Genomic DNA, 15,274 nt, shown 5'->3' with positions numbered 1-15,274 from the left:
CCATCGAGAATGTCAGAAAGGCCCAGCAGCATCAGACCAAAAGCAAATCTAGTCCATCATCCATTTCTCACAGTGATGAACCTGATGCCTGTGAGAAACTCTTCACTTACATTGGGAACGCCTGTATCTCCATTTTAATCTATTGTTTTTAAGTTGCTGGTTGTCAGCTGACTTGTGAACTCTTTGTTCTGGAAGACAGTGTTGAATTGTTCAAAATAAATAATAAAGTCTCTCCAAGAAAACCGGCAATGGTCCTTTTCAGGGGCAACATTAAAACCCAGTTTTGTTATGGGCACAAACAGCAGTGAGCCTCAAGCTCAGACTTTTTCCTGTTCTCCTCCAGCATAGCTGTGTGGATATCAGAAGCATCCACTTTTGCTTTTAAACTAAATAGTTTCTTTTTACACCTGAACTTGATTAAACTATGGATTGTTCAAAGAAGCCCGTATCAAACCGTAATTCCCCAAGTGTAGATGTAATTGAGAGACACTGCGTAGTTTAAAAGCAAAGCAGGGGCTTCTGATTTCTCACCAAGGCAGGAGGAGTGTGCAGTCCCAATATTTGCTGCTGCTTGTGCATGTAAAACTTTAAACTATGATTTAGCATTATGTCCTAGCTGGGCAATAGTAACTTCTCTCTTTTGATGTAAAACTGGATAATCCTGTACTAAAACTTGGGTGATTTCAGATTGGCCTCCGTTGGCCTGATAATAATCACGATTACTTGTACCACTTGGAATTGGCAGCTCTTCTTCTTTTGTTTAAATGAGGATAAATATGCACAATGTATCTGGGATCTGCAACAAAATGTTGCAGTGTAGAATGGTCATGTTGAGGATTCCAGGTATTTCATTCTACGGAGTTACATGTCCACTAAAGCATATTTACTTCTCACTGGACTGTTTGCAGGGGTGCCTGCTTGGGTTTTTCATATGTATGCATAACTTGGGGTTCCCCCAAGCATGTGGATACCTCCTTCTTGTGTGTTGAGGTGCCAATTTGACTGACACTCATACAATTGAGATTACTCCTTTGCAATATATGATACAACTCAGCATGGATTGAGCCTTGCTGTTAAAACGGATGGCTGTGCTGTGCAGGCTGCTGCTCTGCCTTTTTAAATGGCGGGCTGTGCACTTCAACACTAGAACGAAGTGAGAGCCAACGTGATCACTGACTGGGGAGACCCTGGTTCAAATCCCCACTCGGTCATGAAGCTCACTGGGTGGTCATGAGGTTTAAAATGGGGTGGCATACCGTGTGTGCTACCTTAAGCTCCTTGGAAAAAGATGAGACACAAATGCAATAAAGGGGACAGTCTGCACATTCAGCATCTTTGTTCTAGCTGCATGAACCTTTGGCCCTCCAAATCCCATCGTTCCAAGCCAGCATAGCCAGTGGTCAGGGATGATGGGAGTTGTAGTCCAACAACATCTGGAAAGCCACAGGTTAGCCAACCCTTGGCCTAAAGCAGTGTTTCCCAAACTTGAGTTTCCAGCTGTTTCTAGACTACAACTCCCATCATCCCAAGCTAGCAGGACCAGCTGTCAGGGGTGATGGGAACTGTAGTCCAAAAAACAGCTGGCAGCCCAAGTTCGGGAAACACTGGCCTAAAGTAATGGCATTATAGATCGTGATCAGCGTGAGATTGTTTCGAAACAAGTTTAACAGGGCTAAAATAAGCCAGAGCTGCTGGCCGTATTTATTTGGCTGGCTGTAAACTCTCAGCACATCAAATACCTCTTGGCTGCAGTAGTTTTTCTTGACCTGTAGTTCTGCCAGCCAGCTTGAGTTGCTTACGTCTCCAGTGTGCTATAGAGTCTTTTCGCTTTGATTTCTCAGTAGTGTCTTTTTCTTCCCCTTCCTTTCCTAGAGTTCAAATGGTGTTTTAACCGACTTTCTGAGTTTCTACACGTTACCTTCGACGGTCATGCACCACCCTGTTCACAAAAGCCTCAAAGCAGCCTACTCCTTCTACAATGTTCATACCGAAACCCCTCTCTTGGATCTCATGAACGATGCACTCATTATAGCAAAGCTGGTAAGTAGCCCTGTCATCGTCGGGTCACTTGGGCTGCTTATATAGAAAACAAGGTTGCCTCTCCCAAGTCTTCCGTGGCCAGGAGAGCTGGGAGAAGACAACTCCTGGTGTGACACACCTCTTGGCACTGGAGAGAACAGGGCAGCCTCTGCTTATGGGCTTGAGCTCCCAGGAGGCCTTTGGGTTGTATGGACAGAATCATAGAATTGTAGAGTTGGGACTACCAATGATCATCTAGTCCAACCCCCTGCAATGGCAGAATCTCGGCTAAAGCATCCATGGCAGATGGCCACCCAAGACTCTGCTTTCAGAAGGAGAGTCCACCACCTTCCGAGGGACAGGGGATTAACAATACACCCACATATTCCAAGTCTATTATTTTCTGAGAGAGACCTTTTTGCCTGCATGCTGCTGCTACTTCTGGATGACGAAACAACTGAATGTAAAACTGCAGCTTTCCTTCTCCCCGTTTCGTACCATAGTCTTGATCCAAACTTAAGACACAGCAACAGTGGCTCATTGCAGGGCTCTGGAGAGAGAAGAGCTCTTAACCCCATTACCTTCCAATGAGCCCATGGGGTGGTATTCGACACATTGATCCCATCAGCACAAAGACTTGAGGCTGTGCAACAGAACTTCTCTGTTTTCTCACATTATCTGTTTTTAATTGAAAACCTCAGGAAACTTTTTTTAAAAAAAGAGCTCTAAATGAAATATAAACTACTATATGTTTCGCTCCATAGGGCGCACCGGACCATAGGGCGCACCTAGTTTTTAGGGGGGGGAAATAAAGGGGGGAATTACCCCCCCCCCAGCCGCGGGGCTGGGGCGGGGGAAGCCTGAGCTTCCCGACCCCAGCCCCCAGAACAGGTTCAGGAGCGGCGGCAAGATTGCGGCGGGAGTTCCCACGGGCTCCGAAGGCTTGCGGATAGCAGCCTGAAGCCCAGGGAGTTGGCGCTGCACTCCCTGGGCTGCAGGCTGCTATCCGCAAGCCTTCGGAGCCCGCGGGAACTCCCGCCGCGCTCAGAAGGCTTGCGGATAGCTGCCTGAAGCCTGCATTCGCTCCATAGGACGCATACACATTTCCCCTTCATTTTTGGAGGGGGGGAAAGTGCATCCTATAGAGCGAAAAATACGGTAATGATAAAGTAACACTTTCCATCAGTAGATGTCATTTTAGTTCCGGTTAAAGTAAATACAGCTCTTGGTCTCTCTCTGTTGTTGTTTTTTATACCTCCTGCCATCATTAAATTCTCAACGTATTGGTCTGATTTCAATTTTCATGAACAACAGATTGGCTTGCCAAACGTGCTTCAGGTTTGTCCAGAACAACCTTGTCTTGCACCAACTACAGGTCAGAAGCTGGCCAAAAGCGGGTGCCTGTTCCTTATCTCCTGTTAGTCAGGATTCTGCAAACTGGACTCCTTTGGCGCAGAACCTTGAATGTTGCCTGTGGTGCATTGAGTCAAAGCGAGTTTGGATATCAGTTCAATTCCACTTGCCCACCACTTGGAAGTTTTTGCATGTTTCAACATACATGTGACTAGCAACAGAACTGGGAGCTAACCCCCAGACATACCAGCAGGGGGGTTGCAAGAAATGGAGGGGTGGCTATACCTACTGTACAAGATGTGTACCAAATGATGGGATCACATTCTAAGCACAGCACGCTTTCATAGGTAACCTTGATGCAAATGCCACTAGAAAAAAAATCATTATTTTTTTTCCTCATATTGCCAGAAAGGATTTGATGTGTTCAATGCACTAGACTTGATGGAAAACAAAACATTCCTGGAAAAACTGAAGTTTGGTATCGGAGACGGCAACTTGCAGTATTACTTGTATAACTGGAGGTGTCCTGGCATGGACTCTGAAAAGGTAAGACATTTCACAGACATTTCAGTTGTCTATAGTGATTTGAATTACCCAGATGCCCTGTGACTTTGCTTTTTTGTAACTTGTGGCAGGGGAGGCTAACCTGTGGCTCACCAGATGTCACTAGACTACATGTAAAATCATCCCTAACCATTGGCCATGCTGGCTGGGGCTGATGGGAGTTAAGAGTCCAGCAACATCTGGAGGGCCAGAAATTAGCAACAAGTGTGTCTGACAAAGCCTGTTCTAGCGCTAAGTCATAAAACAGGTGGGGAAGTGGATCCGTCACTCCCCATGGACTGCCTCCCTGTTACTCACCTGATGTCAGCTGATTGACACCTGCGTTCAAAGAGGATCACTTTAACCACTGATCAGATGGGGTGCGTTTACAGCTACCTCCTTTAAGGGCCAGCTCCCAGTGCCAATCACCTGATGCCTTTAAAGGGGCATACTCCATCAGTACAAATCAGTTTGTATTGAAACCCAAGGGAGAACTCCCTAGTGCAGCCAATCCCCATGGGTCTCCCTGCCAGTGCCGATCAGCTGATTGGTGCTGACAGGGATTTCCGCTTGCAAAGGAACCAATAGGAGCTCCCAGTGGTTTCTTTGTAGCCACATCCATACCTGCCCGACAGGTGGGGTGGGGCAGGCAATAATGGTTTCTGAAGAACTGTCTCCTGGGCCAACTTGGCACCTGTGCTGGGCCTAATGAAGCCAATGGGCTGGAGATTTCCTTACCAATGTTTTTATTTGTTACCCTTACCTGCACTAACAAACCCGCTGTTGTCTTTCTAGGTCGGTCTTGTATTACAATAATGAGGAAGGACACTTGTATTTATAGTTCTCGGAAGTAATCATCTGGGCTGATGGAAGCTCTTGGATCGGTACCGTTCAAGAGGAGAGAAGCACAAAGGCTGGTGAACTTAAAAATAATCCTTTGAACCTTGGGGCCACGCGGAGGGGAAGTGAGGAGACCCATGCCTGACCAATCCTTCACACCTTCAGCTCAGCTCGGACCAGAGAGAGAAAAAGCTCATGAACCTTTTACTGTTTTGTCGATGAAACGAAATAAAAGCACATTTCTTTTAATTTCCAACGCTTAGCTCACATCTTGATGGAAAAGGGTTCTCTCTTTTCCCCCCTTCCCTTCCCCTGCGTAAAAGACTGTTTTTTGTACAACCAACTCGATTGCAGTGGTGGAATAGAGTACAAATTCTTTACTGTTAATGTGACTGAACTGCTGCATTTCTATTTATTAAGTGGTGGTAGTGTACATTTATCAATGTAACAAAATGAAGGAGCCGATTTTGAGTGTTTCTGCTTATTTTCCATCACGTGGATGTCATCGTCGGAAGGAGGAAATCCTTGGGGAGTATTATGACTGTCTGTTAGGAAACATGGAAAACCTTGGATGTATTTTGTAACTGTGGAGTGGTACGGGAAATGCGCTGGTCTTGGACTAGTGCATTTGTTTCTCCATAAGCAATGCTGCCAAATCAATAAAATAAAAAAAATTACAGATTTGTACTTCGATCTTCAGTAGATCACTGACTTGACTTCAAGAGTATTGCACTGTTTAGTGCGGGTGTTTATATGTTGCCTGAATTATATATTACTCTATTAATCTTGCAGCTATGAAGAAGGAAAACCTTTCGGGTTTTCTTTCGGTGGCAGAGTTATGAGCAGCCTGTACATAAAAAACTTAAGAATTTTAGTACTGTTATCAAGATGTTACGACTGAATGTGTTCAAGGCTTTTGCAAAATTGCACATATTCCTTTTGTCTACTTCTTGTTGTTTTTTAAAAAAGGGGGGTGGAATGTCCATTTTAAACAAAAAGTATGTTTGTGTAAATAAGTAAAATTTGCTTATAGTAGCAGTAGTATATCCTGGATTTTGGAACAAAGGATTTCTCTGTCCCTTGTGCTTATTATAAGCAAATGTTCAGAACCCTGCGAGTACCTTTTTTGGGTGTTACCAGCCTTAACTAATATGCCATAATGTGTCTCTTTCTATTTCCCACCCACCCACCCTTGTTCTTTAATTCTAATAATGGCAACCAACCTAAAAAAAAAAGCAAAGGCCATGCATAGACATTGCTTGCTTGAAATGAAGGTATTTCCCAAGCTAGACTCCCCCCAGATTGATTTCTCAGTGACTTGGTATAGGTTGAACGGCTCTTGTAAATGAGTCCACGCTTCTCTAAGCTTTCAATTTAATGCACCATGATTCAATTAAAGGTGAAGATGTTCAGTAGTGATCTGGATAAGTTTACATGACTGGTTAAACAAGTGTGGGGGGACACATTAAAATAGCACTGAATAGCTGAAATTAGTGTGGAAGTAGGAGTGAGAAAAGCCTCAGAACTGCGCAAGACTTCATAAGATTAATAACCCTTCGTTTTTCTCCTTCACTAGACAACTAAGAACAATCTTCCCAATTATTATCCAATAAATTGCTGGAGCCAAGCAGGTCTGGTCAGTGCTTGGATGAGTGACCACCAGGGAACCACCTAGGTTTCCATGGCAGAGGAAAGGCAGAATAGAAATGTAATAAAATTACAACAAATTAAATATTTGTGCTGGAAAGGTAAGAAAGCAAAGCACAGTTGGTGTAGACATGTGGTGATTTCGCCTTTCCATAACCCTTTAAGCACAAACTACTGCAAGCACAAAGTTTTGCACCTGACTAAATAGGTAATAATTTAACTACACATCCTATATCCAGTTCTTCCTGCTGCTGCTGCTGCTGCCTCCTTACTGTCCCTTCAACTTGCCTGTTTTCAGTATTAATATATTAATAGCAGCTGATTGAAACAAGTTTCCTCTGAGCAGCCATTTTAAGTTACACCCCCGTTTTAGCTGTTTAGGGGCATTTTTAGTTTTTAGATTCAATAGCATGCTGTTAAACTGAACGTGGCAAGGCTGTAACCTCTGTTTAGGAAATCTGCATTGTGGGATCTGCAAGATCAGTTGTGACCTGCATCCCAAAATGCAAATCTGAAGTGCTTTTCTTCTTGCAGATATTTGGGCTGATTGACATGCTAAAGAAAATACTCCTCTCTCAAAGGCCAAATGCACCTGGGGTCAGTTCTGCATGCATTATTTGACCAAATGCAAGTGTCCAAAGGATAACATTGTGCTATCAAATTTGCAGATGTTTTGTGATTCCGGCATCTTAAAGAGATTACTAGCTATTGAATCTATCAGCACAGATGGATGTTTGAATAAATGTTATCACTTCCATACTATTTTGTTTTGAATTACATTTAATCCAGAAAAAGGCTTTGTTCCAAGCACTTTTAGATTTTCTGAAATGACATGTGTCCAGTACCAAGCTATTAGCTTGAATATCTTGCCACAAATATGAATTTTGTAATGTTGGTATATATTCTTAACTGCAAGCCTAGTTAATGCTACATAGCTTTTACTGGCTACACACACACACACAGGCAAATAAGAAATGTGGGAAGAAGCCAATATAATTGATTACTTTGAAATGCGCTTTTTAGTTTTGGGAAGCTTCCTTCGCTTGTTTGGATTGGGTACTATTTTTTTAACCTTGAGTGCTTGCAGGGCTGTTCCAGGAGAGGCAAGCCTGCTGCAATCTGCTCTTTTCCGCTTGTGGCTGGGAGAGCGCTCTTCCGGGTCTGACTCTGTGCCCTCACCCGCCTGCAAGTTCGCCGGATGAGCGTCTTCAGTGGCCAGCAAACGTTCTGTTCCGTGCTGAATCCAAGGAACATCCAAATGTGGTATTCGTGGGATAATGGTTTTGGCTACCTCTGCAAAAGCATCAGTGTCCTTTTTGAATCCCAGGGCTAGGATGGACGTTAACCCGAGGACTGGTGCGAGGCTTTCACTGAGACGTGGAACCTGGCCGGCTGGAGTGGCCCGGCTTGCGCAGAGCAGAATAAGGTGAGACGTTAGCATAGCAGGTTTGGCAGACTTGCAAACAAGCACCAGGAGCAACTCATTTTTTTCCAGTGCTCTGGTTACTTCATTGATCCCGATAGCAAGTTGGTTCCTGATTTGCAAGTTTGTCCACCCATGTGCTTTAGCATCTCCAGCGCAATTCTCGTCTTGAAGTCTGCTGGTCTGGCCATCACCTTGTTCTTTCTCCTGCTTCTTTCCAGAAGAGGGTTTCTTCCTTCTCCGAGTCTCTACCTTTTCTAACCCAGTCTGTTTCATAACATCTCCTAAGGCCTCCAATATGTAGTGCATGTCTGCTCCATCCACAGGGCTCCACTGCAGAGTATACGGGTTGCTCAAAGATGTCTTTACAGTCATTTGCTTCGATTTACGGGCTGACGATCCCTTTGCTGCCTGAAGGGACATCTTTGATGCTCTTGGTATGGTTTGCCAACCTGAGCTGCGAATGAAAAAGCAGCAAAAAATTATGCAAACTAAACCAGAGATATACACAACATCTATAGGCATGCATCCCCCATCCCAACACATTCTTGCTTCTTTAATATATATTTTTCTAACATATTTGGCACTGCTAGGTTCTTAACTTCTAGCCTTGAAAATGCAAATTAAACTGGTCATTTGCACAAAGCATGGTTGCTTATATCCAGCACTACACGCTAAGCCATACAAAAAGGGGAGTCTGCAAAATTTTGCAACCAGGATCTAAAAGTTGTAAGCGACAAATGTGTTTCCATTTGATGCTGAAATATTTTGGAATTATATTTTGGAAATGATAGATGATATACTAGAACAATGAAAAGTCTAGGAGGAAAAGCTAGTATCGTTTAGAAGGACATTTAAATCCAAATTTTAAAAAGAGTGTTCCTAGAGAAACCTCAGAAATGTGTCTTTCCACTGGGCTCTCTGATCTGTGAATTCAGTTCGATTTCTGCATTTCATGAGATCTCTGCATATAGGCTACAATCTGCCAGGAGGGGTTCCCTGGACTAGCCCCATTCAAATGAATGAAAACAACAAAACACTACCCTGGACTCTGCCAACAATGTGCACTATCTAGTCAAGTTCAATATTTAAGCTTCCCTTGTCTCTCTCAAGAAGACATGTCACAACCCATCTGTATATCTGACTCCTGTCTCAATGCATCCGTGCAACATCTCTCGGTGTTAAACCATGTCTGTTCTATCAGCAACTTTACTTATTTAAACCCTGCTTTTTTCTTCCCAGAAGCAGGACTTACAGCAGCTGGCGAAAATTAAAACAAACATGGGTAAAACAGGAAGCTAAAAACATATAAAGGATAATGCATAAAAAGTGATGAGAATACCTAAACAGTAGATTTAGGAAGGCTGTTTGTTTGCTCAACATCTGTCGCTTGCACTTGAGACAGAGGCTGCAAGGCAAACTCTGGTTGCACGACTCCTACACTAAATAGGGGACTGCACTAGTTCAAGGAGTGGACAGAAGAGGGGTCAGCAAACTTTCTCAGCAGGCGGCCGGTTCACTGTCCCTCAGACCTTGTGGGAGGCCAGACTATATTTTTTTTGGGGGGGTGAGAATGAACGAATTCCTATGCCCCACAAATAACCCAGAAATGCATTTTAAATAAAAGCACACATTCTACTCATGTAAAAACACCAGGCAGTCCCCACAAATAACCCAGAGATACATTTTAAATAAAAGGACACATGTAAAAAAATGCTGATTCCCGGACCGTCCGCGGGCCAGATTTAGAAGGCGATTGGGCCGGATCCGGCCCCCGGGGCCTTAGTTTGCCTACCCATGGATTAGTATCTACTGGGAGATCGCTGGGTAATTTGCAATAGCTTATCAAGAATTTCTGACTCCCCATTTTTCAGCAGCAGAAACATAATGGCTTTCCCCACAGAAAATATGTTGCTGAGCTGCAGAAAGCTAACCAGGAGTGGACTTTTTAATGTAAAAAGATCTTCGTTTGGGTTTGGAACGGAAAACAGAAGTCTGGACTCAGAATACGGTGCCGCGCACCCGGCTCTTTATTCCTGGCCCCGATAGGTAGATCTACCCACCGTGAAATCATGAGCATCCCTGCACTAAATCACTTCTGAGGATCTAAAAGGCAAGGACTCCTTCGGGTTACAGCTGAGATGAGGCTCTTTGAAAGCTTCCTTAAGCGTAAAAGGGAAAAAAGCACCTCTCTGCAAGTGAAACAAAAACGAAGCCCAACCTTCCCTGTTAAAGAGACGTGCTCAATCCCGGCCTGCTCTCTCGGCTCCGGCAGCTGGAAGCATTCGGAAACGTTGCTACCACCTCTGGCCGCTGCACGTGTAGACTTGGCCATAGCCCGCCCCCGTCTCCATCCCCACGTGGCAACAACCCACCAGTACAGCAGACGGCAGGACTCCTTCCGACCCTCGTGGGCGTCCGCTCTCAGGCTCCTCTCCGGCGGCCGAGCGCGCTGCGGCCCCGGCTTCCTTCCCGCGGCCTCCAAAACCTTCCTGAGTGCGCGGAGGGAAGCGGAAGAGCCCGGCTCGCCTGGCCCAGGACCGCCCTCCTTCCAGGCGGAGCTTGCGCCCGGAAAGCCAGGCACAAGGCGGGCGCGCAAGCCGCGGTTTGCCCCTGCGGCGGCCGCCAGAGGGCGCTGCGAGCACAGTCTTCGTGTAGGTTTCGTGCGAGCTGAAGCCCGACGGGAGCTTCGCTGTGCTCGACGGGGCTTTACTCCGAGGAGAAGGTCACGCCTTTCTGCCGTACTAGTTCCTGGCTGAGCGTTTCCTCGGACTCCCCACAACCCAAGACATACGGGAAGGGGGCCCTGGGGCCCTCTAAGCCATGGGTAGGCAAACTAAGGCCCGGGGGCCGGATCCGGCCCAATCGCCTTCTAAATCCGGCCCGCGGACAGTCAGGGAATCCACGTGTTTTTACATGAGTAGAATGTGTCCTTTTATTTAAAATGCATCTCTGGGTTATTTGTGGCGCATAGGAATTCGTTCATTTCCCCTCTCCCCAAAAAATAAAGTCCAGCACCCCACAAGGTCTGAGGGACAGTGGACCAGCCCCCTGCGGAAAAAAACTTGCTGACCCCTGCTGTAAGCGTTGCTGGAGTCCAGCTCCCATCAGCCCCAGCAAGCATCGTCAGAGACAATGGGGCTGGAGTCATAGAAGAATTGTAGTTGGGACCCTGAGGGTCATCTAGTAGTCTAACCCCCCTGCAGTGCAGTCCCATACAGGGATGGAGCTGGCAACCGTGGCGTTATCAGCTCTAACCAAATCCAGCAACATCTGGCCAGGCATGGAATGCCCATCAGTGCACAATATCAACCGTGAGACCTTCCCACCGTTTCCCTCCAGCTGCCAGAGGTTCCTGTGCTACACACACACAGAGAGAGAGAGAGAGAGAGAGTACAGTCATACCTCAGGTTACATATGCTTCAGGTTACATACGCTTCAGGTTACAGACTCCGCTAACCCCGAAATAGTGCTTCAGGTTAAGAACTTTGCTTCAGGATGAGAACACAAATTGTGCTCCAGCGGCGCAGCAGCAGCAGGAGGCCCCATTAGCTAAATTGGTGCTTCAGGTTAAGAACAGTTTCAGGTTAAGTACGGACCTCCGGAACGAATTAAGTACTTAACCCAAGGTACCACTGTATATAGAAAGCTGTAGGAGGAGAAAGCGGTATCTGTTGAACTACCCAGATCAGTGTGTGTGTGCGCGCACACACACACACACACAGTGATTGGGTAGATCAACAGGTACAGCTTTCTCATTCGGTAAGCAAATTGACAATACCGTAGTGGAATATCTGCTTGCTATGCTGCTGTTAGAGACAAAGGACAGGAGTCCCACTAAAGTAGAGAAGTAACAGTTCTAATATTGCTATTAAATAAAACCCAGCAGCAAACTAAGAGGGCCACCACATCCTTATTCCAGGGCTTGTCAACCTGGTCCCTACCGCCCACTAGTGGGCATTTTAGGATTCTAGGTGGGTGGTAGGGGGTTCTACTGGCACAAGCTGAATCCTCCTTCCATTGAGCACTGGTGGGCGGTAAGGAAATTTTACCATTAAAAAAATGCATTAGTGGGCAGTGGTATAAAAAGGTTGACTACCCCTGTGGCTTATTCAAAAACAGGAAATGGGTCTTATAACACTTTGAAGCATGGACAGCTGCTCCCCCATCCAGTAAAACAATAGAAATAACTAACTAACCAATGACATTGGTTCTGCCCCCTCTAACAAAAGTCCTGGTTACACCCATGCTTTAAAGGCTGACAGCTTTATGGTGGCATATAAGCCCTTTTTCATCTGCCAAAGCACTGAATGAATAAAGTTGAATGAACTTTATTGTTTAAAGCCAATGGCATTATAAATACACCAAAAAGTCACTTTGAGATAGTCTGAACAGATGCAGGTGCATGCACACATACACCAAAAACAAAAACAAAACTGCTGCTCCCCCACATAAACCACATATTACCCTCCTACAATAAACTTTAAAATACATTAAACATTACTAACTTAATGATTTAATGTGTGGCAATACCAAGTGGGGGTGGGTAAGAGAGCACCTCTTCAAATCTGTACAATCTGTTAGCACAATGACACCCATTTAGCAGGCATAGGCAAACTCGGCCCTCCAGATGTTTTGGGACTACAACTCCCATCATCCCTGACCACTGGTCCTGTTAGCTAGGGATGATGGGAGTTGTAGTCCCAAAACATCTGGAGGGCCCGAGTTTGCCTATGCCTGCCCATTTAGGATCAGTGATGTCATGCTAGTGTGCATGATGCATCAGCCCTAATGCGCAGGAATGAACTAGCACTGCATGAAATATACACTAGGTGGCACTAAATGAGCGATACAATGGGATGCACATTGAGACCATTCTCGCTTCAGTGCATTCCAGGGGCACTGCGGAAATTCAATGTACTGTATTCCTGTGCAAAACCTTTGTTGGCTGACAGACAACACAGAAATAAACTGTAACATAATATTCAGAAGGAAGCAAAACATTCCAGGGACCAAAGTCTTTTCTTTCAGTTTGCTTTGTTCCCATTTTAAACTGCAAATGCAAGAGACCTGCTTTAAATTGGATTTGGGGGAGGGGAGGTTTGACACATAGAAAGGCAAGGATTAGTGTCGGACTGCTGCAACAAGTTTGTTCATTTTTTTAAAGTTTTGGCGTAAGCTGAAGTTTGAGACATTAAGCGGAGAGATCCCTTGCACATTGGAGGAGGACGGCTTCTTTGGAGTTGGGAGGTCACAGGGCTCTGGGAAACAAATGAGGTAATTTGCATGAGGTGATGATGACATGCCTCTCTCCTCTCTGGTGTACAGAGCAAAGTTAAATTGCAACTTGAAATGCAGCAGGGGGAAGCAACCCTGCAGTGTTTTAAACTGCCAGTATGTGTATAGCCTAAATTTCCAATATGCATTTGAACCCCTCCTCAAAATACTGACAGGTTTATGCTGGCAGCCAATGAGTCGCTGACTAACAATTCCATTCTGTTTTCTTGCCTCTCCTTGCTGTTAGATTTTGCCCACATTAACACCATACATATAAAGCACTATTATTATTATTATTATTATTATTATTATTATTATTATTATTATTATTAATGCTTTATTGGAAAACCAAATCAATCTATTTATAGCAATTAACAAAAAAATTGCTTACGTACCCAAAAGAAAGATACAGAATTAATTTCATCCTTTACTAATTCTAATGTGACTTCCGCCCCCCGTGGTTCCTAAGTTCCCTTTCGCTACACACTTAATTTTATCTCTTCTAGATTCTCTATCATTTTTGTTCTGTAACAATCTCCTGTTTTCAAGCAGAAACTCAATCCAAGCCTGCCAATGAATTGGTAATATTACAATGTTCTTTTAAGTAATCTCTATAAATATTCCACTCTCTGTTGAATATTTGATCTGTATGGTCTCAGAATCTTGCTAGTTCAGCATATTCTAACATTTTACTTTGCCAGTCTAACTTTGTGGGTACAGAGTCCCCTTTCCATATTTTAGCAGTAACGATCCTAGCTGCTACTACCACATATATAAATATTTCCCTTAATCTTTTTGGGATTTCATTATGCCTAGTAGGAAGGCTTCAGGCTTCTTTGGGAAGGTGCATTTAAACATTTTTTTTAATTTCATTGTAAATTGTTTCCTAGAAACCCTTGATTTTCTTACAGTTCCACCACATGTGGATCATGGTGCCTTCCACCTTCCTGCATCTCCCAAACATCTGCAACAGATGTTTGATCTAGTATTATACATCTTGGCGAATTTTACAGGTGTTAAATACCATCTGTAGAGCATCTTCATGCAGTTCTCCTCCGAGTCATAGCATGCTATGAACTTGAGGTCCTCCTTCCACAGCCTCTTCCATCTGGATGTTGTAGCCAAAGTCTCCACCCCACTGCACCATAACACATTTCACTTCCTCCTCCTTGACCTCCCAGTCAAGAAGGAGCTTGTACATATTAGAGAGTGTTTTCTTATTTGTGCTTATTAAGTCTTTTTCTAATTTTGAAAGTTCCGTGGAGAGTCCTTTCTGTTTATCCTTTTGACATGTTTCATTTATCTGAAAAGCACTATCAACCACTTTTAAAAGTCATGACTTGCTATTATTACTATTTAGTAAATCTGTATACAGTGGTACCTCAGGTTAAGTACTTAATTTGTTCCGGAGGTCTGTTCTTAACCTGAAACTGTTCTTAACCTGAAGCACCACTTTAGCTAAAGGGCCTCCTGCTGCCGCCACGCCACCGGAGCCCAATTTCTGTTCTTATCCTGAAGCACTATTTCTGGGTTAGCTGTAACCTGAAGCATATGTAACCTGAGGTACCACCGTACTATCCTTCATCCATAGAGCTCAGGACAGTTTTCCTAAAGTATCCTGGGATTTGAAAGTTTGTAAAGGGTGCTGAGAGTTGTTAGGAGACTATTATTCCCCTCACGGTGCTAGAATACACAGAGCTGTTTAACAATCAATTCTTTTTCTTACCAGAGAACTCTGGGAATTGCAGCTCTGTGAGGGAAATAGGGAACTCCTAACAACTCTCAGCAGTCGTAATAGTGTTTTTATTTATATCCTGGTTTTTAAACGAACAGATACGCAACACAGCTTACAAGGCTTATAAACATATGCAATAAAACGAACCATAGACTAAAACGTACAGTATGACAGACGGTGAAACAATAAATCAGCAATAAACAAAAGGCAGCTGAAAAATAAGTCAACCTAATTGGAAGACAATAATAGCATGGGGGAAAAAAAATCTTAAGCAACCACCTTGAGGCTTTAAAAAGGGGGATCCAGTGGCTTTCTGCAGGGAGAGTATTCTGCAGGCATGCTACTGAGGAGAGCTGCAGTCTAACAACATCCGGAGGAGAGCAGATCCCCAAACCCCATCGTCAGAAGCGATGGTACACTGCAACATTTTGTTGCAT

The 15,274-nt window shown here is 44.4% G+C and overlaps 2 protein-coding genes across 5 annotated transcripts in view; one reads left to right on the top strand and one right to left on the bottom strand.

Annotated features, from left to right (window-relative positions):
* The window catches only part of NMT2 (N-myristoyltransferase 2), a 31,208-nt gene extending 26,204 nt beyond the window's left edge, over positions 1-5,004 (top strand). For all 4 annotated transcript variants that reach the window (XM_082193222.1, XM_082193221.1, XM_082193220.1 and 1 more), the window contains exons 10-12: positions 1,873-2,040; positions 3,781-3,918; positions 4,711-5,004. In XM_082193222.1, the coding sequence (XP_082049348.1) occupies positions 1,873-2,040; positions 3,781-3,918; positions 4,711-4,731 (327 nt within the window). In that variant the 3' untranslated portion in view covers positions 4,732-5,004. The remainder of the gene's footprint in view (positions 1-1,872; positions 2,041-3,780; positions 3,919-4,710) is intronic.
* A 2,373-nt stretch (positions 5,005-7,377) lies between these two features.
* Positions 7,378-10,352, bottom strand: RPP38 (ribonuclease P/MRP subunit p38). Its single transcript, XM_082193238.1, has 2 exons — positions 10,201-10,352; positions 7,378-8,282 (listed from the first exon to the last, which is right to left on the bottom strand). Exon 2 carries the CDS (start codon positions 8,246-8,248, stop codon positions 7,403-7,405), a length of 846 nt encoding a protein of 281 aa, XP_082049364.1. The 5' UTR covers positions 8,249-8,282; positions 10,201-10,352; the 3' UTR covers positions 7,378-7,402.
* Between the last annotated feature and the right edge of the window lie 4,922 nt (positions 10,353-15,274).

This window comes from Podarcis vaucheri, assembly GCF_965113315.1.
Source record: "Podarcis vaucheri genome assembly, chromosome: 12".
Lineage (NCBI taxonomy): Eukaryota > Metazoa > Chordata > Lepidosauria > Squamata > Lacertidae > Podarcis > Podarcis vaucheri.
The sequence above is the reverse complement of the archived record's forward strand: the minus strand, read 5'-3'. Positions and strand labels throughout refer to the sequence as shown.